The sequence below is a fragment of the Alosa alosa genome, chromosome 6 (assembly GCF_017589495.1).
Source record: "Alosa alosa isolate M-15738 ecotype Scorff River chromosome 6, AALO_Geno_1.1, whole genome shotgun sequence".
In the NCBI taxonomy this organism is placed as follows: Eukaryota; Metazoa; Chordata; class Actinopteri; order Clupeiformes; family Clupeidae; genus Alosa; species Alosa alosa.
Window position 1 is genome coordinate 19,830,949 of NC_063194.1, and position 23,248 is coordinate 19,854,196.

A 23,248-nucleotide genomic window follows, 5' to 3' on the forward strand; every position below is an offset into this window, starting at 1 on the left:
TACACTACTTTCTGGCTCAAATTTATCCATGGGTTAGAATGTGTTGACAAAACCGCAATACTGAAAGTCATTTCTTGTTCAGAGTCTGTTCAGAGTCAACAGTCTTGTACTTGCTGTTTGCATCATTCATGGGTAATAAAGTAGGTTTGACGTGTGTGTGTGTGTGTGTGTGTGTGTGTGTGTGTGTGTATCTAAGCATTAAAGAGGACATTTTCCGTCCACGAGACGTCCTCTGGGTGCTGTTCGTGTCCAAGCGTTTGTGATCGTGGGTCTCTGTGAAGGTCCTCTGTGGGTGCTTGCGCTGGTCCCCGAGCCGCGCTGTGGACGGATGGCGTGCTGGAGCATAACGACGCCGCGCTGGGCCTCACAGACGCGGTGCTCCCTCAGGACGAATTCTTCCCCTTCAGCCTCCAGCTCGGCTTAGCGCAGCTCAGCCAGCTCTGCCTAATTGTTGGACTGCACTAAAAGCAGAACAGAGTGGCTTTTGAAGGGATTGGGCAAACACGGACTTCTGAGACCTTTTCCTCTCTAATGGGGCGTTCTTTTTGAATTGCCAGCGGGTTTTGTGTGTGTGGGTGTGTGTGTAAGTGCTCTTTTTTTGTAAAGCAACAAGGACTAGCAATGCTCTGTTTGGGGGTTCTGTTCTTGGGAGCCGATTCTCGTAAACATTTAGACACGACACATTAAAATACATTGAGTTATTTTAAAGCAATACACGGACCAACATCCCGAAAACTGAAACCCACTGAAAAATCAGGATAATGACTCAGTCTCCAGTCAGCTTGGACTTTCATAATAGATGCACCCACATGTGCCTATTTATATGTCTTCTTATTTAAGCGAAGAGCTATAAGGATGTACAGGATAAATTCAGAAATGATAACGCTGCAAACGGCGCACAGCTGCAATACGGCATTTCTGGCAGAGCTTGCCCACCGCTAATGCAGTCTCCCCACTCTCTTGTCCGCATCACCCACTTCACCCGATCCCTCTACCTCCGCTTCCCATCTCACAGCACCTCTCATCCCCTCTAGAAAACGTTGATGGAGTTCTCTTGCTTTCTTATAGAAATATCTGTGCATTATTTCAGACATTATGGCAGAAGCGAGTGTCACACCTAAGGGAGCTATAAGCATTTGAATAACTTGAGTGACAAGGAGAACGCAGTGAGTCATTATGCATGCAACTCATCCATCACAGCCACTGAACATGAAAGTTGAACGGGCCTGTAAGTAGTTGGACATTAAATCCCTCAAGTCACGTGCGCGTCTCTGAGAAAGGCACCTTGTTGTCAGACACCTGAAACACCAGTACTGTGTCACTAATCCGTTGCCCCTCAGAGTTTTCTCCCAGGAGAAAAAAAAGCTAAACAGCAAAAACAACAAAAAAACGCAAGACTTTCAGTTGAACCAGGCTTCACGACCCGATGATTGAGCTTTTCTCTCCACTTCCTTCCATGCCTTTGGAAAGGAACAACAAAAAAGTTTCAAATCCGAATTTTTGAAAAAGTTTTTTCTCCCCCTGTATATTTACTTTGCTCCTTGAAGAGCGGCTCAGAAGGAGAGTGACACGGGTGTTTTTACATCTGCATCTGTCTGTCTGACTGACTTCACAGCTTCAGTCGAGCACAGCCCCTTCTGCTGCTCTCCTGTGGTCTCTGAGATTGCACAAGAAATAGTGGCAAAAGAAGAAAGAGCTGTGTGTGTGTGTCTGTGTGTGAGAAAGAGAGACTGTGTGTGTGTTAGAAAAGGATAGAGCTGATAAAGGCAGCCTTGCACCAGCCCCTGTCAGAGTCAGATAACTGCAAGGAAGTAGCTGTTCTTTAAAGGCTCTCAGACAGCTTGCAGGAGTTTTAAGTGTGTGGTGACGCTCCCAGCCTGATGGAGATGGTACTGTAAGGAAGGTTATTAGACAAGGGCTACATGGTGCTGTGAACATCATTTTTCTGAGAAATGGAAGCTTTTTATCTCACTGAGGCTCCGTGTAGAACACGTTACATTAAGCACCTTACGTTCCACGTTTCCTCAGCACGTGGAAGCTTTTTGTGTTTAGCACCAGTATCCGTGTTGCATGCTTTTTTTCAGCACTCGAACGCGTATTTTTACAATTTTTTTTATCTAAATACACTAGTTTGGGTGGTGAAAAAAAAATGAAATCTAAACATCCAAATCTAAATATCTTACATATTAACATAATCTTGCGTATTAACATAATAACGCAAGCTAACACACAAAAAATGTACACACAACCACACACTTTCACAGCAGCAATAGCTCTGCTGTGGCAGGTAAAGAGCAACACCTCAATCCTTTTTCAACACCTCAATTTTTTTTAATGGAGTGCTTTTCCATGGTGATGGGTTTGTTGCTCTCACCAAACAAACAGGCTCTCCTCCTCTCCTCTTCCTCCCCCTCGTCCTCTTAAGAGAGCTCTGCCGATCCTCTGAGTGGGCTCAGGCGAGCTGCAGGAGTCAGCGGCTCCCTAATCGACTGCCTCGAGCGCGTGACTCAGTGGACCTCACCCATTTCACACACGCAAGCACGCACACACGCACACACGCACACACACACACACACACATACACATGTACACACACACACACACACACACACGTTAGTATTCACATGCAGCTCTGTAGAACCGCAGGTGACCGCTCAAGCAGCAGTCCAACTTCGGCCCCACACCCATGAGCAACAACCTCAATGTGCGGCCTATCCCCATCCTCTTCTAAATTTTGCCCCGTCATAACATCCTCTGTGGGCTAACCTGGGGTCACATCCTTCGGAGACGGAGTGACCTGGGCTGGACGCGGCTGTGTTGTGGCCAGTCTGCTGCTCTGACTCACAGACCACTCAGAGGTGTGTCGCTGAGATGAAAAGATGTGCCCATGCTTTCAGGGAACTATTTGTGTGCGTGTGTGTGTGTGTTGCCCAGGGGATTTTTTCTTTCCCTGGATCACAGTGATGGTGAGCGATTCCGTTGCTCTCCCTGGGAGAGTGTCAGGGAGAGTGTCAGTGTCTCCGTAGGTGACGCTGGATGACATTAAGCCGCAGTGATGGTTAAAAGAACAAGGTGGCACTTCTGGGATGAGCACAGACTCCTGTGTAGAGAAGACGAGTGACTGATAATGTGTGGACTTATGTCACACATATGTGGTGGCAGAGTCATAACGAACACACACCCATCACACAAGGGGGCGGGTTAGGATATGATTGACAGCTACAGCAAGAGAGAGCTTGAAGAGGAGCAGAGATATTCAGTCATTAAACAAGCAGTGAAGCGCTAATGCTGGAAATATCTGTCTGGAACAGAAAACATCTCCGTGGAATGCGGTCTGGGGAATTTAACCGCTCCAAAAAAAGACATGCACTTTCAATATTGCCTCACAAATAGTGGTGTGTGTGTGTAGTGTTGCAAAAAATGTAATGACTGTTGCTCCACCATGCTTTGGTTACAGGTCACAAGTGTATTGAATCAAGAGAACATTTGTTTGGTTTGTGTGTGTGTTGATCAGGCTGAGACAGAGAGAATTGTGTTGAATCATTTGTTTTTCTTGGAACAGATGGGCTCGCTGCCTTCATCTCTCTCTAGGAGTGTTTTGCTCCAGCGGAATGTGTTAAGTGTGTGATCGCAGCCACTGAGCAGAAAACGCAAAGGTCACACACATGAGGGTTGAGCAGACACACACACACACACACACACACACACACACACACACACACACACACACTGGACTGTCTGGTTAGTCAGAGGCCAGACAGAAATGCCCATTCCTTTTGGGGCTCACCTTGCAGATATCTGTGTCATGACTTCAAAAGATTATTGAACAAAATGTGTGCGTACACTGAACTGAACTTACACACATGCTGAACACTTTGTTAAGCAAAGGCTCATGTGGAAAGCCAGATCTATAGCCAATGTGATCTCAATTGTGTTGGTGGGTATGATTGTAAATCTGCCTTGCTCAACGCCTTTGATCTAAATTTACCATGCTATTGTAGGAACATGGGTACCTAGAGGCAAATGGCTACAGTCTGTGTTTTGTGTGGTAGCTGTATCTTCAATGCAATTAGAGCGTGCTATCACGCTGATTAAATGCAGTGCATCACATGTGTTTGTATGAAGTGTATTTCTGGGACTGTGTGTACCATGTTAAACTGATTGCGGCATTGTGCCAATATAAGGCAATGCTGGGCTGTGGCAGGAAGCATCAAATGGAGCCATGGCTTAGGGCTTTAGCCCAGCTAAATCTGGCTCACAAGCTGATTCTCTCTTCTGTCTCTCTCTCTGTGCCTCGGTCTCTCTGTCTCTGTCTGTCTCTCTCTCTGTCTCAGAGCAATGAGATGAGGGCCAAAGTCCTGGAGGCCAAGCACCAGGAGGAGAAGCTGCAGCTGCAACAGAAACATGACGAGCATGTCCAGAAGGTAGCCAGACCTCTCTCTCTCTCTCTCTCTCTCTCCCTCTCTCCTGCACTCCGTCTCTTTGATCTCTCTTGTGTGCACCAATTGGGTCCATCTGCACAATGAGAGGCGCAGTGACCCCCTCACCCATCCAAAGGTCCCGCTTCCCCGACGCGCGCACCCAACACCCCCATATCCCCCGCCTCCAAATCCTCCGAGCCCTCTGATTGGCTCCAACTCTGTGATGGGTGGCTTGGTGACACGCCCCTCCCCCCCGCCCCATCCCAATATTCCACCTGCAAACCCTCTAAAACATCTCCGGACCGTTTGAAGGTTTTGTCATTGCGCTGAAAGCCTCCCCTAATTGCGCGCAGATCGTTTCCAGCCCATGTCTGAGGTGATTAGCGTCATGTGTCGCCCAACTCCACTTTTAACTGCTTCAAAGGACAAGAAGAAAAAGCAAAAGGGAGTGTGTGTATGCGTGTGTGTGTGTGTGTGTGTTGGTGGTGGGGGGGGGGGGTTAACCATCCCTTGAAAAGGTGCTCAAAGAAAAGCTACATTTTAATTATCTGGCCCATGCATAATGGATGAAGAGGAGAAGCGGTCATTGTCTGTCAGGTAAAGAAGAGGATAATGATAGAACAGCATCTGAAATCCTCTGATACACACGACAGATCAGTGAAATGCGTTTTTTTTTTTTTTTTTTTTAAATAAAGAGCTACCAGTGATTAGAGACGTCTTTGTGACTGGAGCCATCTGGAAGTCCCTCCTCTATTGTCTTACAGAGCAGGTTTGGAGTTTTGACTGATGACACTCGAACCGGGGCTTTTTGGAGGCGCCGCCGGGATCGAGTGGCTTGGCCATTTGACTGGCCACCATACCAGGTGGCTGGGTCAGTATTCACATAGCCAAAGGCTGCTCAGTCTTGGTAACTGAATTGAGTTGTAGTTTGAGACCACATGTAAGACCACATTATAGAGCTTTCTCACTTTCTCATAGGGCATTAGAAATGACTAATAAAACACTCTAAATGCACACGTCAACACTGTGTGTGTTTTGTGTGTGTACCTATGTGTCTGTCCACGTTTTGCCATCCCCCCACTCACAACAGAATGAGCATAATGGCCCAAGTCCACAGCCATGCCCACGGCAAGTGGTTTCATCTCCTGTCACCCTGTCCTTTGGGGGCTGGCCGAGGGGGCTCATCCTCCGAGTGCACTTCTGTCGGACAGACAAACAGGGAAATGGTCTGTCGATGGGCTCCGTGACTGGCAGGGCACTTTTTCTCCCCTCCCCAAGGAGAGTCTTCGGCAGCGCATTACAGAGACTTTGTTTTCAAGTACAGACTCTGTGCTCCATGGCAAATGGTCACTTCAACAACGCTGTGTGTCTCTCTCTATTTTGCTGCCGCTCACTCTCACTTCTTTCTTTTTCTCTCGTTTTTTTTCTGGTCTGTCTATCACTGCAGTCAGCAACAGCACCCCTTTGCTTTCATTGAGCTGTACAGTGCGGCTCCATTTGGAGCCATTATTTTGTCCCTTTTGAAGTCTCTTGGTTATCAGTGGTTTCTGAGAGAAGTGCTCATTCATCTGCTGGAGAACCATTGTGTGAGAGTGTAAACAGTGTGTGTGCCCATCGGGTGACCGCCACAGCAGATAGGTGTTGAGTACGGCCTTTCTCTCTGCCCTTGTGGCGGTACATGGTGTCCTGTTCCTGGCTTTTTTTTCGCCCCCAGCACAGTTTGTTCCCAGCACACAGGGGTGGCACGGGCCCTATGGGGACCCAAGTGTTTGTGTGTTGATGTGAGCCATGTGCTTTTTCCTCCACTTCAAAGCCATTTGGTGCAGGGATGTCAATATTTGCTCAGGTGTCTGTTCCGCCTGCCCTCCAGGAGGGGTCAAAAAAAAAAAAAAAGGGCTGCGCTCGCTCCGTGGGCTCGGAGGACGAGGCACTTTGAAAACGGGGCCGTGTCCAGCACACGCCTGACCAAAGCATGCTCCTTGGCCTAATGGGAGGGACGGCAGCCCCTGCCTCTGTAAGAAACCCCCCCCCCGACATGATACGCCGCGCAACCCAGTCATCCGTCTGGTCTTATTTGCACTCTCAGCCTGCCGAATGTTCTCAAAAACATTTAGCAAATGTTTGTTCATGTAGCTGCTGTCACCTGTGTTAGCTCACTGTTTGTGCGCGGTCCGTCTCCTGCTCCTGTCTGTCTTCTAAAGCCATGGAGCTCGTCTGCAGAGCGAGCATAACAAGGGTCAGAATCTTCCAACCCCGGCCTCTCTTCCCCATCACCCCTCCAACCCCCAAACATTCCTCATACCACATCAAAGTGGCAGCAGCTCGGCATCTGCAGAACAATAACAGAGGGCTCGCCCGCACCCGACACAATGGGAAGACTGTTAGAAGACCTGTAGAACTGGTACAGCAGTCCAGAGAGAGAGAGAGAGAGAGAGAGAGAGAGAAGGAAAGATTGATAATGGGGTGTTCTCATGGGCGTGATCTGCAGGGAGCTTTAGAGACTTAGAGAGGATACCAACATAATTTATTAGTATAGAGTCAGATAGATTCATCAGAAAATAAATAGCTGTCAAACTGAAACTGCAGAATTGGATTCTAATATAGTTGGATTATGACTGTGTGGACGTGCGAGGTGTCCTATATACATCCATCCTCCTAATTTTTCTAAATCATCACAGAATGTATTCTACAGGACAGACGATGGAAACTCTGAACAAGTCCTCTTTTGTCTCCCCCATCTCCCAGTTCTTGCTGAAAGAAAAGATACATACTTACTTTGACAGCTTTGCCAGTCTTAGGAGGCAAAAGGCAAAGGATTTGTCTGCACGAGTACAGCGGAGAGGAAGGGTAGGATTTAGAAAAGAGAGAGCACGCACAAGAGAGAGAGAGACGGAGAACGAGAGAGAAAGACAGATATCTCCCTCTGGTTATCCCCCTCTGGGGAATAATATAGCTATCGTTCCGGGTCTGGAGTATTATAGCGGCAGTTACAGATAACATACTTAGTGGCAAGCCGATGATGAGGGTTAAAGGGATCGTCCTCCCCTCCAAAGACGCAAGTGTCTGCCACAGAATGCTGGACATGCTTAGACTTTGGGTGTAGGGGCGAGATGGGGAGGGGGGTGTAGAGAGGTTTTTTTTTCTCTCTCTCTCTCTCTCTCTCTCTCCCTCTCCCCCTCCGCCCTGTTGTAGTCATGGCTCTGCATAAGAATGTTTTCCACTCTCCATCAGAACTGTGGAGCATCTCTCAGACGACTGCTGCATGTGCTGCCCAGATGAAGCACGAATTGAAAGCAGAGATAGGCGCTCATATCTGGGCCATATGACGTGGCATGGCATCATAAGGGTCCAACCTCTTTCTTTTCCCTTTGTTTTTTTGCCAACCACTTCAGAACATTAACCACTCTGACGTTCAGAGATGGTCTGTCCTGTCCAGTAAATGCCTTTGTCTTTCCCGCAAGTTAAGCCAAGATGACTGTTACTCAGCATGGTACACAGCACTTTGGTCTGCCGCAGTGCTACACATGTCAGTTTGATCTGTCTGAGTGTGTCATATGGGACACTGTGTTGCATGACTGTGGGCTATAAAACCCCACAGGTTTCCGTGTCACAATGCTTTTGGACAGATTCAATCACCAAATTGCATGTTTTTGTATAAAATCACGTGTTGAAATGTGTGTGTGTGTGTGTGTGTGTGTGTGTGTGTGTGTGTGTGTGTGCGCTTTGTGGTTCAGATTCTGGAACGCAAGAACAGAGAGATGGAGGACCTGAAGAGTCTGTTCAAAAGCAAGCAGAAGGAATCGGAGGAGACGATCCGGACGCTGGATAAAAAAGGTGCGAGGGTGAGGGGTGGCCGGGACAAAGAGAAAGTACTAACTGTAAGACTTGCAAGGAATCAACCCTTTAGGGAAAGATATACTTTTACAGCTCCCTAAAACCCAAACACTAGAGACCGGCCATGATGGCTCTTCCTAGTTGCCACACTCAGTAGATTGTGCTTGTTAAAAAAAAAGCAGAGGAAAACGCACTGTAATGCACAGTGACTAATTCGTGGAAGAGATAGTTATGAGCTATATCATTTGTTTGGGACTCTTCACTGTGTCATTTGTCAATGCGTCCTCCTACAGTCCAGAGCCTGGTCCGTGAGTCTCAGGTCATCCGTGAGAACAAGGAGAAGCAAATCACCGAGCTGAAGAAGATGGCTGAGCAGAGTGCAGACTCCCTGAGGAATGAGTGGGAGAAGAAGGTAAGAGGCCTACATGGCACATGGAGACAGATCAATAGAGAGGGAAAGACCCCTCAGGAGAGATACCCAAATGTTACTCACTTTTATGGCATTTCAGTGTTCTGCCGGTGGGCGCAAAACTTTTGAAAAACATTACGAAAATGTTTTCACCTCAAATATGTGTATTTCTATTTACCCGGCTTAATGTAGACAGGTTACAGCCTAAACTCTGAAGGCATGTAACATCCATATCAACCAACTTACATCATATCTTATCTCAAACAGATCAAATAGGCTGTCTTTTCTCTGCATTTCTGCACCTGTAGAACCTTTTAAATGCAGAGGCCTTGGTGGGTGTTGTAGGGTTGGGGTTGATCATGTGACCTCTGACCCCTCTGGCAGCTGCACGCGGCCGTCTCTGAGATGGAGCAGGCCAAGTTTGAGCTGCAGAAGAAGCACACGGAGAACATCCAGGAGCTGCTGGAGGACACTAACCAGAGGCTGGCCAAGATGGAGGTGGAGTACAGCAGCCAGACCCAGATCACGGTGAGCAGGGATCCTCCACCAGACCTCCGTGCCACATCAGGCCCCATATCGCCATTTATCGCCTAGGCTTTTGGGTGGGGGGAGGCTAAGTACAAGCTCCGTTTTTATTGGGTGTAGTCTGTTCTGGATGTATGTCCTTCTTTGTTTTGGCTGTGAGACTGTGTGTGTGTGTGTGTGTGTGTGTGTGTGTGTATCTGAATGTGTTGGGGGTTGGTTCCAGGGCAGGGTTTGGAAGGGCTTACTAGAGTAAGTGAGTTAGTGTCTCGAGCGTAGTGTTAAACAGTAAAATGGTATCAGATAACCACCATTTCCAAACATCTCAACAGTACATTGATGAGGTGTTGTGGCTAGACATTAGCCACAATACTCTTCTGAGTGTGTTGGACTGTTTCTTATTTGAAACTCTGGCTTCTTTCTTTCATTTTTCCTGGTTTCCTAAATGTAGCACTCTCCCCCTCCTTGAGTAGAACACACACACACACACACACACACACACACACACACACACACACACACCCACACACACCAAAACAAAGAGCATGTTGTGGCCACTGACCTTGTAGTAGAGGAGGGAGGGTGTTTTGGTTTTGTAGGAACCTGTTTATTTTTGGGGTATGGGGTGCTACAGCCAAAGTTAGTGTGTTTGTGTGTGTGTGTGTGGGGTTGGGGGTTGGGGTCTCTCCCATCGCCCCCAAGATAATTGACCTCTTTTTAGCATTTTCAGCCATTTAGCATTCAGCAGTCCTCACAAGTATCAGCAAGGTGCAGTGAGGTGGCCAGGGTCTGTCAGCAGTCTGGAATTTCTCAGCTTCAATGGACAAGCACGAGGTCCATACACATCCCCCTTCACCTCCACCACTACCCCCACCTCCACAAGCCCCAGCAGCGCAGCAGCCCCCTCTCTCTTTAATAATTAAACGCGGCACGCACCCAGACAGGGCCGCAGATGAAAGGAACCTGTGTCGTCGGAGATGAGCTTGCCCCACTCCTCCCTCACATGTTGGTTTAGGAGTGACCTTTCCAGTGCCGCCCACCTGAGCCTCCACGCAGACCCTGTCTGCCACAACCCCACACCCCCACCCCCCCACCCCATCCACTCCACCCAGACGCGCTCCAGTCTGGCCTCCAGTCATCAGGCTGTCAGCTGAGGCGAGGAGCTGGAGGTACCTCAACCCTTTTGCCAACCCCTCCAGTCCCCCCCGTCCACCTCCACCAAAGCCAGAGGCAAGGCCTGATACCCCCCCCCCCCCCACACATACACACATTCTCTTCTCTGTTTGATGTTCCACCAGCCTTTGATAGCTTTGCTTTATCTTTCTTTTTATGTCTTCATTCTGCTCTTTTTTACTCACCCCCTCAGAAAAATAAATGAAGCTTTTTTTCAAAGACATCAGGATGGGGGTTGTGATGTCACAGATGTGTTTTTTTCTTCTTTTTTTTTTTTACCTCAACCCCCCTCCGCATCCTCCTTGTAAATGCAGTTATCCAGTGGAGAGGAATTTGATGGGTATTCGTCTTTGTACATATGAGAGACTTTGCATGCTCTTTTTTGCCAGGTTGGGTTTCCCACCAGCGCTGTTGTTGTGATAAATGAACAGGCTTTGCCAGACAGAAACAATTTAGTGGCGTCCGTTTTCTCTTTTCCCCCCTCAAAATGCATGCATAATGCAACTAGCACTCGAGATTTCAGTCTCAGCTTTACCTGCGCATCCTCACTTTCAGGTGTTGCGGTTGCCAAATTGCGGTTACATGGTTGCCAGAATGGGATCCTCTGTAACATTCCTGTCTGCCCAAAGTTTGTCCATGCATGATTTTTTAGCGCATCCAGGAATAATGGCCTCTTTTGAGGCAGAGAAAGAAATATCATGCTTTAAAGGTTTCACTGGAGGAGACTTCAGAGGAGGAAACAAGCTCAAGCCGGTGGAAGCAATCACGAGTGCATTGCTAACCAGCTTGGACGGAAGATTGATTGAGATAGCATCCTTTGCATTCTTTTGTGCAATGAACGCGGTACATATTTTTCTCCAGAGCGTTTGAAGTGCTCTCACTGGTGCAGATATCTGATATTCTAAAGACTCGTATGAGGTAGAAAACCCCTGTCACTCAGGGATGTGTAAACCAACAGGAAAAGAAACAGGACAAATCCAGAACAAGACAAAGAAAAAGAAGAGTTGGATTGTGTTACCTGAGAACAAACGCTCTGCAGGAATCCAATTGGGCTCCTTAAACTAGTCAGTGTTTGTTTGTGGTTGTATTACAAATGCACAGATGAATCGCACATAATCAATTATGTGTGACTCCTATCAAATTCATCTGCAGAGAAAGAAAGCCCATTGTACTTGCTGAGTGCATCAGTGGCATTCCATGCTGGTCACTCTGAATCATATCGTTTTTTTCCCCCCCAGCTGTAGTCTCTTGTTTGGTATTGCATGGCGTTGTAGGAAATATGCCATGCACTATGAAATTAATAAAGAAGGGCAGCCATCTTGGTTGTCTGACCAGCAGTCCAGTCTGTTCCAATAACACAAGAGACATGTGAAATCAAGCTGATGCTCACGCGTGCTGACAGTTATCATGCGTCTCAGGGAGCTATGCGTGCCTGACAAGACGACAACCTGAAGTGAAGAGTGGATGGTGAATGAGGATCTGGGTGGATTCCAGCATTTCTGTTAAGGCAAACAAATAAAAGTGAATTGAAGTGGTGAACACATAAGGTGAATATGCAAACTTTGATTTGTATTTTGATTCATTGGCTTTGAGGTCTCACCATACTCTATGCCTCTCCTAATTCACTGAATGTTTGAAATGACAACGCCTGAAACGCCATGTAATAATATCCACACTCGAAAAACAATTTGTTGGCAGGCTTTTTACCCCATCGGCTCAATTAGCTGTTCACCCGAGCATCTGAGTCTTTAGCCTCTCATATTCTGACAGCGCTAATCTTTGCTGCTGAGTCCATTATGCTGCCCTACCCCAACCAGACAGCACAGGCCTCAGATCAGCCGTCCAAATGCTAGGGCCCTACCCCAACCAGACAGCACAGGCCTCAGATCAGCACTCCTGCACTCGGCTCCCAGAGCTGCAGGCCTCCATCTTGGATCCCAGCTGTCTGCCATTAGCCCATGCATCAGTCAGCCTACAGTACATTCCATACCAGCCCGGCTGTGGAGAGGGGGGGAGAGAGGGGAAGAGAGGATGCGTTTCTCTCGCCCCTGATGGAGCTTGACAGGCGTGTGCTTCAGCTGATTAAAAGATGAGGGCGTAAATCATTGGAAGGCGTCGGTTTCTAACGAGCATGCCTGGTTTTGATTTAAGAGATTTCAAAATGCATTGTAAGAAGTACTCACATGTGTGCTAGCTCTCTCTCGCATACACACACACACACACAGTCACAAACACACACACACACACACACACACACACACACACACACACACACACATGTAGAGAGGCTTCTATGGTCTTAAAATAAGCCCTGTCTAGTCATATATTCGGGAGTGTATTCTCCTGCAAAAGTAAAGTGAGAAGGGGTGGGAGATTTGGGGGAGTGGAGGATGGTTTGTTGGGGTGGTGGTGGGGGGGGGCACCCAAAAGAATCTGAAGAAACCAGTGCTCAGGCGAGTTTGTTAAGATGCGTCTTAAACATCAAGGGTGCCTTTTTTCCCTCCTTCCTTGCATGCAGAGTTTTGTGTAGTTCAAAAGGCGCAGCAGTTCCTTTCAGATTGAACTTTTTCTGTTCCGTGGCACTCAGATCTTGGCTTCCCTGAAGTTTACTGCTCAAACCCCCAGAGACAGGCAGTCTGCAGTGGAATTCTGCAGAGCTGCTGCTTAAGCTTTTGTTCAGTACAGGGCATGATGCTCGCACAGGATTATTTTTTGTTTGTTTGTTCATCATGGGTGCAGTTGCCAACCATATTTATGTGGTGTTACCTCTAATTTTATCCTTAATGAGTTATCTTGCATATTCAAATGATTGTAATGCAATTGCATCAGTGAGTGCAGTGTTACGTATTGAGGAATTCTGTGTGAAAGCATATTGGCACTTCAAAAGCCCTGCATCTGCTGCTACTACTACTATGAATAATACAAATGTTAATGCTACTGCTACTACTTTACTATTACTTTACGCCCACAGTCTCCCTAATGCTTTTTTTTATTTTATTGTTGATTGCATCGGTTTAGTGGAGGACTTTCAAGAAAATAAGACTAGGCGTCATTTTCCTGGACATTAATTAATTCCAGTCCTAAAATAAGTGGCGATCCTCATTGAAATTTTTTTTTAATCTATAAATAGGCTTAATCCATGCTCAACTGTCCCTAAAACATCACCATGCATGCAATGTTCGCCATAGACTATTTAAATTTGGTATCATGCACCATGAATAGGGAGATGGGTTGAATTGGTTGGATGTCTGTGGATGTCATCAGGAGCAGCTTGCACGGGAGCTGGAGGCCCGGGTCAAGCAGCTGACCCTGGAGGTGGAGAGCGGAAACGCCCTACGCCAGAGGGTCACCCAGGAAAAGGCCGAGCTGGAGATCCACATCGCCACCATCAGCTCCGAGCTGCAGGAGGCTAACCGCAGGTAACCTCATCTAACCTGACATCACTGGTGCAAGGGCTTAGGAGGACATGTTCTATGAAGGGTTTAGCTGGACATGTTGAATGTTGAGTACTGTTTACAATATGTTTAGCATTTGTCACGTTTAAGGAATGTATTTTATGTACAATATAGTAAATAGTATAGTGCTATGTTAAATTAGCTTAGCTGTTATTTTACTCTTATGTCCTTGCACCGCCTCTCATGTCCACACGCAGACATAGGCATAGAATAACTGAAAAGCGACCTGCCTTGAGTTAAAGGAACCATATGTAAGATTGTGGCCAAAACTGGTACTGCAATCACTTTCAAAATACTGAAAAGCGGTGTATCCCCTCCCCCTCCCCCTCCCCCCTGACTCGAGGTTGCCAACCCTGATGGCGAAACACTACTGACTTTGTGATTAGTAGATAGGTGGAGGGTGGCGCATCAGGCCAAAACACAACATGACATGACAAAACACAACATCAACATCAGTTGAGGGCTGCAACTTCACTTTTAAATGACAATATCCTGGCGGACTACTGTTGTCAGTGATATAAGTATTTGAAATGAACATGATTTCTTAATGTCTAGTGACATATCAGGGCCATTTTATGATTAATTGAAATATTTTTCTTACATACGGTTCCTTTAAAGCTCAGTCCTTCATCTGTGTAACTGAATGTGAGTGCGGGTCTGTGTGTTGTGGTGGGGGTCAGGTGCACCCAGCTGCAGAGGGAGGCTGAACAGCAGATGGAGCAACATGAGGAGGGCCTGCGCAGACTCAAGGCCAACCACGAGGCAGACCTCAGCCACTACCAGAAGGAGCACACGCTCTCTACTGCTAAGGTAAGTGTTTGGTGCGGTTTAGACACAGGCCGTAGTGGTGGTAGGATTGGGTATCTCCATTTCAAGTATTAAGCAGCATTGAGCGGTAACAGGGAAGCCCAATGGTATACCAAAAAATATGATCTACCACAGAACCTCACCAGGTCACACAAATTCTCATTTCACATTTTCTTCACGTTTCTACTAAATCTTTTTTTTTTTTGGAGCACACTTAAAGGCACAGTTTGAGATTCAAGTCAAAGGTTACTGAGGTTTCTTTTGTGTGCACACCTAGAACGGACAGCTAGATGACTGTAAGGAACAGCCAGAATTTGTCAAAAAGGGTATTGGATTCCAGTGGTGAACTATACCCATTAAGAATTACGTGTGCCTTGTTTGCCTTGCCTTATTGATCTCTCTCTCTCTCTCTCTCTCTCTTTCTCTCTCTCTCTCTCTCTCTCAGTAGTCTCAAAACCGGTGTGTCGAATATTTATACTGTAATATTTTCACTGCAAAGCAGATTGTTTAAAGTGAAGTGTTAAAAAGATCTGTTGACTGGCTGTGTGCAGGCATCTGAGGTGATCGAGGGGCTGGAGGGCACTGTGGCCCAGCTGAAGGAGCAGCTTCAGGAGAGTGAGCATCGCAGGCAGAAGCAGATCAGGGTGAGCCTCTCACAGATGTCCCATCCACAATACACTCATCCAAGATGGTCACTGTACATACACACTTACATTCAAAGGAGATACTCACAAGACACATGAAACTCAAAACCTGGTTCCTGTCACCCTATGCTGTGCTGGACATACAGTATGTATTGATGTATTGACGAATAAATGATAATGTTGAGCTCTTATCTAGAGGTACATCTAGAATACATACTTCCATTCTACACTGTGTTTCTGCCTCTTTATGCAGTCCCACACACACAGACATAATAACATTTGTATTTCAGGATCAGGAGACTCAGGCTCAGAAGGAGATGGCTGACTTGCATTTCAATAGCGAAAAGAAGGTACACATACACACATATACATTCTCATTGTCATTCCTTTCAGGTGCGTGTGTTTGTCGTTTGGATGAGGATGGGTTTTAGGGAACTGTCCTCAAAACAGCAAACATCTAATCTCTAGAGCCTCTATTGAATGCCACAGAATGAAAGAGGTCCTCTCTTAGCCTTGTTCCCGGTAATCAGCTTTAAACACAAGAGGCCTAGTTTAAAAGTTGAGATGAAAGTCAGCCCTTTGGCCTCAGTAGTTTAAATCTTCTTTGATTTTGTACCTCTTCCTTGTTCAAAGTAACATTCAACTCATAAAACACATTTTCCCAGAAGCCCTTTATGGAGGAGCCGGGTCCCTCAGAGGGTCAAGTGGGGTAACCCAGTAAAAAAAGAAAGAGGACAAAGGGAGGGAGAGAGAGAGCGAGAGCGGTGACCAATGATTGTCACTGTTGTCTGAGGCGCACTTAACGGCCCTTGGTAATTCACTCACCCCTACTCAGACCTGCGGAGCAGCTCCTCGTCCATTCAAGGTGCTTCAAAGCATCCACGCCGCCATAAAAGTAGCAGGCCCTTAATGAAATGGCCCCTGTCGGACGGGGAGGCCAACACTCAACAAGATCTTGACCCAAACACCTGGCCCCTCCTGCACCAGCCAGCTGCATATTCTGCTTTCAAAGATCATGCCCCCCACACACACACACACACCACCCCCTCCATTCATCATCAAAGTCATAACGAGGGCGGACGCTCCACCCGGTTCTCCCCACGCTCACACATCTGCACCGGGCTGCCACATGTGCACGGCGCATACCTGCACGGGCAGCTCGTTGGCGCGGCTGGTGCGGCAGCTGACCTGTGACCTCCTGCGCACAGGCACCTCCACAGGCCCAATAACATGGAGACGGACGGACGGATGGGGGGTCACCACCTTGTCATCTAACGGGTGGTGGTGTAGGGGCAGGGGGCTGGACAGAGGTGAGGTAAGGTAGTGGAGGAGTCGGAGAGAAGAGAGCGAGGAGAGTTTGGCTCCAGGGAATAGACCCTTTCAAGAGAGTTACATTATCAGCATCATAGTTGGCCCCACATGACTTCCTTTTTAACATTCCAAATGTTATCTTAATGCAGAGGAAGTAGATTGGGAACCAAATAGAATGTTCAAGCATTGTTTTTGTTTTTATTGTTGAAAGGGTCTATAGGTTGGGAATGGGGACGTGGAGGTGATTAGGTGATTGGAGAGGGTGGGGAGTTGGAGGGACATACAGAGAAAGTGTCCCACTTGCTGCTCTCATGCAAGATATTTCAAAGATGCTCAAGATCTGGAGGGTGCTGTGGCCCAATAGGCTACAGCGCCCATACCATGTCCAGGTCCAAGTGCCCACGGGGACCCAGGTTCGAATCCGACCTGCGGTCATATCCTGATCCCGCACTATCTCTCTTTCTCCCACACACGAAATAAAGGCAAAAAGCCCAAAAATATACTTAAAAAAAAGATGCTCTAGTTATCTAGCTGTAAAGGGTCAATGGCCCAGTGCCACACTCAGTGTTGCAATGAGGACACTAAAAACTGTTTGTTGCCCAGGGTGTCATCACAGCCTTATTTAGGTCACCCTCTGCTGTGCTGGAGATATGTATTGATGTATTGGGGTATGAATCATAATTTTGAGCTCTTGTCTAACACACATTCAGAATGTGTGGTTGTTGATGCTTCTGGGTAGAGGAGAGGGAAGAGTCATAGTGTGCCCCCCCCCACCACCACCACCACCTGCTTTCTCACACATAGGTGCGTGGGCTGCAGAGCGAGTTGGACAGAGAACGTGTCGAGGCCAAGAGGAAAGAGGCAGACCTCCAGGAAGCACTCAGGTGAGCTTTTTTACTGTGTGATTTTATCATGGGTGTAGTGCATGGGTAAGTGCTCTAGGGGTAGATTATGTCTTGCACTGTTGGCTTCAAATGGAACATTTGCAGATTCTGCGGCACGTCTCCTCCTCCCTGGGTTTTGTCTCTCCAGTGACCAGTGATTTTGCACTCCCAACTGTTGTGAAGATCAACAGCAACGGTTGCTTCTTCCTCATAATATCCATGCAAAATTAGACAGCTGCAACTCCCTTTTGATTGGAAACATGTCTTCCATCTCAGGATCCTGTCGACGTGAAGGTTGAGTCCTGCGGGGCCACGATTGAGCGACCCCTGGTGGATGCATCAGGTCTGTGGCGGCCGCCGCCTCCATTTTGTGAGACCGCCGGAACGCGGCAGTTAGATGTGGGAGCCGTTAGGAGGGCCCTGCGCAGTGCGGTGTGTTACGGCGCTGCTCTATGAAGGGAGCCTGGTCCCGCGCTGTTATCATGCGCACTGGAGACATCACACGCTTCCCATTAGAGCTCTGCGTATTGTTTGTCTGGCCTTGGCATACCTAGGCGCTCTTTCATGTCTGTTAGTTGGAGAAAGAGCGGAATGGAGCAAGGAAAAGAGGGGGGAGAATTTCCACTTGGCTTTAACTCGTAGCAGCTGTAGCCACGTTTGACACGCTCTTACCACAGGCGTTAAATCATGTTTGAATGCTAAACCTCCTCCTTCTCCCCCTGCCCCACCACCACCACTCTGAGAAACCAACCAAAATCCCCAGAAATTGAGATGACGTCAGCTTTCTGGGTTTGCCCTTGTTTACTATTTGTTCACTCGGATCTTGCCAGAGATGTATACCGTACTCCTCGGGCGAGCTTGAAGTGCCTGGTATGTTGTGATTGCACAGTGTTGAGGACTCTGCCTGCCCTTGTAGAGGTTGTTAATGCTTGGTCGCAAGCCACTGTACGTGCCCATGAGTGGCTGTCAGAATGTCTTTGCACATTAGGGGTTGTATAGATGAAAAGCCAGTCTCATCCCCAGGCCACGCGACTCGAATGCACGTTCAGAAACAACTCTTTGCTTAATAAGACAGTTAGCATCTTTGGTGATAATCCACGGCGAGGGCGCCTCATCCCTATAAATCCTCTCCAAGAAGCGCTGAAGGCTGCAGTCCCAGCATGCATTGGGACCCGGAGAGGGCCAGGGCCCAAGCACATTCCTGGCAGTAATTAATAACACACATTACCACATTACCAGGTCACACTCAGATCAGGGAAGCCCTAATGAGAGCCGAATGTGTTCTGCCCAATTAAACGCCAAGCACACAGATTCCAAACACCCAAATCAAGAAGAGGCAAAGGAAGCTGGAAAAAAACCCTCGTTCTCATTTCTTCAGGGGTTTTCAAAACACAGTCGCTGCCCATGGTTTCCGACTGTGTCAAGATTTAATCTGCAGGCTTAAAGTTTATCGCTGGTAATTCTCCAAGTCTTTTTAGAAGAAAACGGAGCTGTTGAAAGTGTGAGTGTGTAATGTCCGTTCTGCGACAACTGGAGTGAATTAAGGAAATCCTTGTTCAGTTCAGAAAGAATTTGTTACAAATGCAGAGTACATCTCATTTCAAGCACGAGTGGGACACCCCAAGTTATTCATTGATATACATTAGGTCTGTATGCAAAACCTCAGGCTGTTAAACACCTTATGCAGATATACAATTTAAATGATGGTTGCCTTGGTTTACAAACTGTGGTGGCAAATCTCTGTTGGAGGGTGAGACCGGTAAGTGTCAACAGTTGTTAATAGCCAGTCTGATTGCTAACCAGTATAGCCCATGTTGCCCCAGTTCAGTCTGGCACCTGCTTCAGCACCAAAGCACCTCTGACCACGTTTAAAGGCAGTCCAGGACTTCAAAGGCCAGTGGTAGGAGGGAGAGGAAGGGAGAGGGGGAGAGGGAGAGAGTATTAAGTGCGTGCTCCGCCTGATAGGAAAGATATGAGGACTGGTGCAGGAATTGAAATGAGCTGAAACTGCGTAAAGAGGCTGATTGATGTACTTCAAATGTGTGTGTGACTGTGTGTGTCTATCTCTCTCTCTCTGCTGCCTTTCTGACTGCACAGATTAACACAGGACAGCAGCTGGTATGTTGTTTGTGTGAATTCATGATTAATGTGTTGGTTTTTATGTTGGGGGGAGTGGGGGTAAAAAGCCTCCACCCCAAAGCAAAGCAGCTCTTTCACACAGACACACAGACACACACATACAGTACACAGATACACAAACACGTACACACACACACACACACACAACCACAGACACACAAACACAGACACACAAACACAGACACACTCATTCTCCCACCCCCATGTAGATGAACTGTGCCGTATCAATTTGACTTTTATGTTACTATAGCAATGACACAAAGAACCACAAAGCCTCAGGGAAGGGGGGAAAAAAACAACAACCAAAAAAAAGAGCGAAAAAAACACAAAGTCATTTTCTTTCATCCGCTCGCTTCTGATCATCAGAGGCCATTAGCATACGGGGCGAGGGCACTGCATTAGAAGCAGCAGTTCATTAGGGAAAAGCCTCTGCATGCCAAATGCAAGAAGGCATTTTAAAGGTGCAGTTCATTCACTCCCAGAAAAAGGAGCTCTCTCCGTGGCGTCTGAGGGAACGGGGCTGCACTTAAGAGCGTCCACCCATGCGCCTCTCCATCCCCAGCGCCATTTTCTCCTCAGCTCTGCCTTTGTTCTCAGCTGCTGAAACCTCAGTTGCCAAACATCTCGGTGTCTGAAAGAGGAGGCTGCTGTGGAAAAAGAGCAAATAGATGGCTTGAGGGAACATTTAGACATGTGTGCTCCAGGTGTGCTGCTCTGCATTGCATCTACTGTATCTAAGGATGGGTGCCTTCAGAAAAGGGGTGATTGTTGAAGCAGGTTGTGGCAAAATAACAAAATGGCTGCCTGTCCTGGCACTGGAGGGCTAAATACTCATCTGCAGTGTCAGGTAATGCAAAATACATATCCTCTAAAAATGTCTTGATTTAGTCAGCAATGATTTATTTAAAGAGCCAGAGGTATGAGTTTGAAAGGTTTGAATTTTGCATTACCCAGTAGAGCTCCATGTTATACTAACAAATGAGGGGTATGTTAATAGAAAAATATCACTCTGTTTTTTCAAATTAAGGACATCTATGCATGCACTATTAATGAAATGTAAAAATAATTTCATCATAATTAATCAAGCAATATAAAATAATTTATCAAAATCATAGTAAGTCATGTACATTAAGCAAATCTTCTTAGCAGCACGTAAGAGAAGGGATCAGAACACGTCTGCATCATCTCATGCAAGGTTTGTCAAATAAAAAAATCTCTACTTAATTAGCACATGGGCGATCAGAAAATCATATCATTCCTCTAAAGATTGACCAAACAGCCACAGTGTTACTGGCCTAACAAGCAGTGAACCTCTTGAGAATCTCGGTGGGCCGGGTAGATTATTAAAATAAGCTTTCTAATGATTATTTCTGACGTTGCAACAGCCATTAGAGGTTGATGTATGCAGCTACTGTAGATGAACCTTTCCCTTTACACACATACACCCGTATCCCTGTTCACATGCTCATTCAGCTCTGACATACACAGACTCCCAACACACACACACACACACACACACACACACACACAAACACACACATTCAGTCACCTCTGGAGCAGAGCGTAGGCGCGAGCTTTTGACCATGCCAGCCAGCACTGCAGCCCCCGGGGGCAGAGGGGGTAGGTGGAGCGTGTGGGGGCTGAAGGGCACCTCCAGAGCGATCTGACGGCTGCCAGCGTACACTAGCTCCCACCCCCCAAGCCTCCAAGCCTCCGTCCGGGGCAGTCCACTCCACTTACAGCCGCACAGTACAGAGACTACATTTTAATTACACAGTTACCTCTTCACACCACAGGTGTCAAGGTTTCTGAGTTCTCTTTAGTGTGTGGTTTGGGATTTGTAGGAAATGAACAAGACTATGGGTATGGATATGAACATGTTCGGTGCTGACAAACCCTGAAAAGCACAGCATAGTAGATGTAACACATAATTGGTTTATCTCTCAGCGTCACCACCCACATAGATATCCCTGGACATTACAGCCATGGGCAAAGCGTGCGTTTGTTCTGCGTAAGGAAGTCATTGTTCTTTTGTGCTGCCGTTTCCTATGCTGCAGGAGGCAGGTGAGCCTGCAGGCTGAAAGGCTCTGGGCCTCACATCAAGCAGCTCCTGTCCCTGCGGAACCCAGCGGCCCCTAATACACTAATGCAACCCGCAGTTTGGTCATCAGAGAGAACCCTCTCTCCCCTCTCTCTTTCTCTCTCTCTCTTTCTCTCTCTCTCTCTCTCTCTCTCTTTCACTTGGTCTGCCTCTCTTGTACTCTCTCCTTCTGTCACTCTCCTCTCTTTCTCTTTCACTCACTCTCTCGCTCCCTTTCTCAGTCTGTAACTCTCTTTTCCTATCTCTCTTTCTCACACACCCTCTCTCTCTCTCTCTCTCTCTCTCTCTCTTTAACTCCCCCCAGTCTCTCTGTTTTGATTTCTACCCACTGTGACCTTGTTTGATGTGCAGAGATGGGTCCGGCGTGGAAATCAATAAGGCGCGTGCGGTGTGCCCATTTGAAGCTCCTTATCTCCCTTGCACACATTCCTGAGTGGTGGCAGGGAAAGGTGGAAATGCTGGAAGCAGGGGGGAGGATGGGGTTGGGTTGGAAGATGGATGTGGCTTTGAGGCGTAGAGCGTAGTCCTACCAACAGGGCATTCATTCGTTACTATTTCAGACTAACAACTGGCTTTGGGAAGTCCCACTAGCGTGCTAGAGATAGCGTGATGCCCTCATCTTCACGGTTAGTGTTTTCGGGAAGTAACTCTCTGATGGACGAGAGGGTTTTAATGAACCCAGTCTAGTTTCACAATGACCGGCAAATGAGATCCGGTGGTCCTCTGTTCGTCTGTTCTCTTTCAAACAGACAATCGTTAGAGCTTTAAGGAATCTCAGTTATGAGCATAGGTGTGTGGATCAGTTTTCATCTTAACTGGACAGTAAGACCAGGTTGGGCCTTATCTTGGTTGCTCTGTTGATGGTTATTTTTGTTCTTCTTTCTATGTCCGATTCCCCTGTTCATCATTGCATGTGACCATTAAAGATAGAGCACGGCTGGAACATGGTTTGCGGATACAGTTGTGTTGGGATATTTCTTGACCTCTCTGGCTGCCATCTGTTCCTCGGCTGAGCTCGCCGTCTCTCATGTGGCTTAAACTTGCTGACGTTCTTGAAAAGTGCATGTCTGCATATATGTGCAGTGAATACACCCCTCCCTGATACTCCCAGAAAGTCCCCATAGAAGTCCAGTGTTATGGCACACAAAACGCAACTTGCCCATTTATGACAGTGTTAGCTGTTATATATAGCTAGATGACAAGACAAGATTCACTTGAAACTCTGTTGCTAATTGCAGTTGCTAATTAATTTTACAGGAACATTAGTTAAGCTCCACTATTAGTAAAACCCAGTAGTAACCAGCATGGAAACACTGTAGATCGTAGCACATCTCCACATCATCATTTGCTTATCAATAAAAGAAGTAACATGAGAAGGTGTAAACCATTGGTGACCACAAGGAGCTTCAGTAACCCATTAAGGAAGAGCACTGCAGCCTGGATAGGGTTGCTGCACTGATGTGAATGTGATCCCTCCACTTCTGAACCCTGAGAGAACTAGGCAGACCAGTTCCAGCTAAGACGGCCACTTCATACCACATCATCTCA

At 47.2% G+C, this 23,248-nt stretch overlaps 1 protein-coding gene across 2 annotated transcripts in view; it reads left to right on the top strand.

Moving 5' to 3' along the window:
• The window catches only part of cep112 (centrosomal protein 112), a 110,012-nt gene that overhangs the window by 16,500 nt on the left and 70,264 nt on the right, over nucleotides 1-23,248 (top strand). For both annotated transcript variants that reach the window (XM_048245230.1, XM_048245229.1), the window contains exons 8-16: nucleotides 4,335-4,424; nucleotides 8,156-8,255; nucleotides 8,549-8,667; nucleotides 9,049-9,192; nucleotides 13,624-13,778; nucleotides 14,495-14,624; nucleotides 15,173-15,265; nucleotides 15,556-15,615; nucleotides 17,381-17,460. In XM_048245230.1, coding sequence (XP_048101187.1) covers nucleotides 4,335-4,424; nucleotides 8,156-8,255; nucleotides 8,549-8,667; nucleotides 9,049-9,192; nucleotides 13,624-13,778; nucleotides 14,495-14,624; nucleotides 15,173-15,265; nucleotides 15,556-15,615; nucleotides 17,381-17,460 — 971 coding nt within the window. The remainder of the gene's footprint in view (nucleotides 1-4,334; nucleotides 4,425-8,155; nucleotides 8,256-8,548; nucleotides 8,668-9,048; nucleotides 9,193-13,623; nucleotides 13,779-14,494; nucleotides 14,625-15,172; nucleotides 15,266-15,555; nucleotides 15,616-17,380; nucleotides 17,461-23,248) is intronic.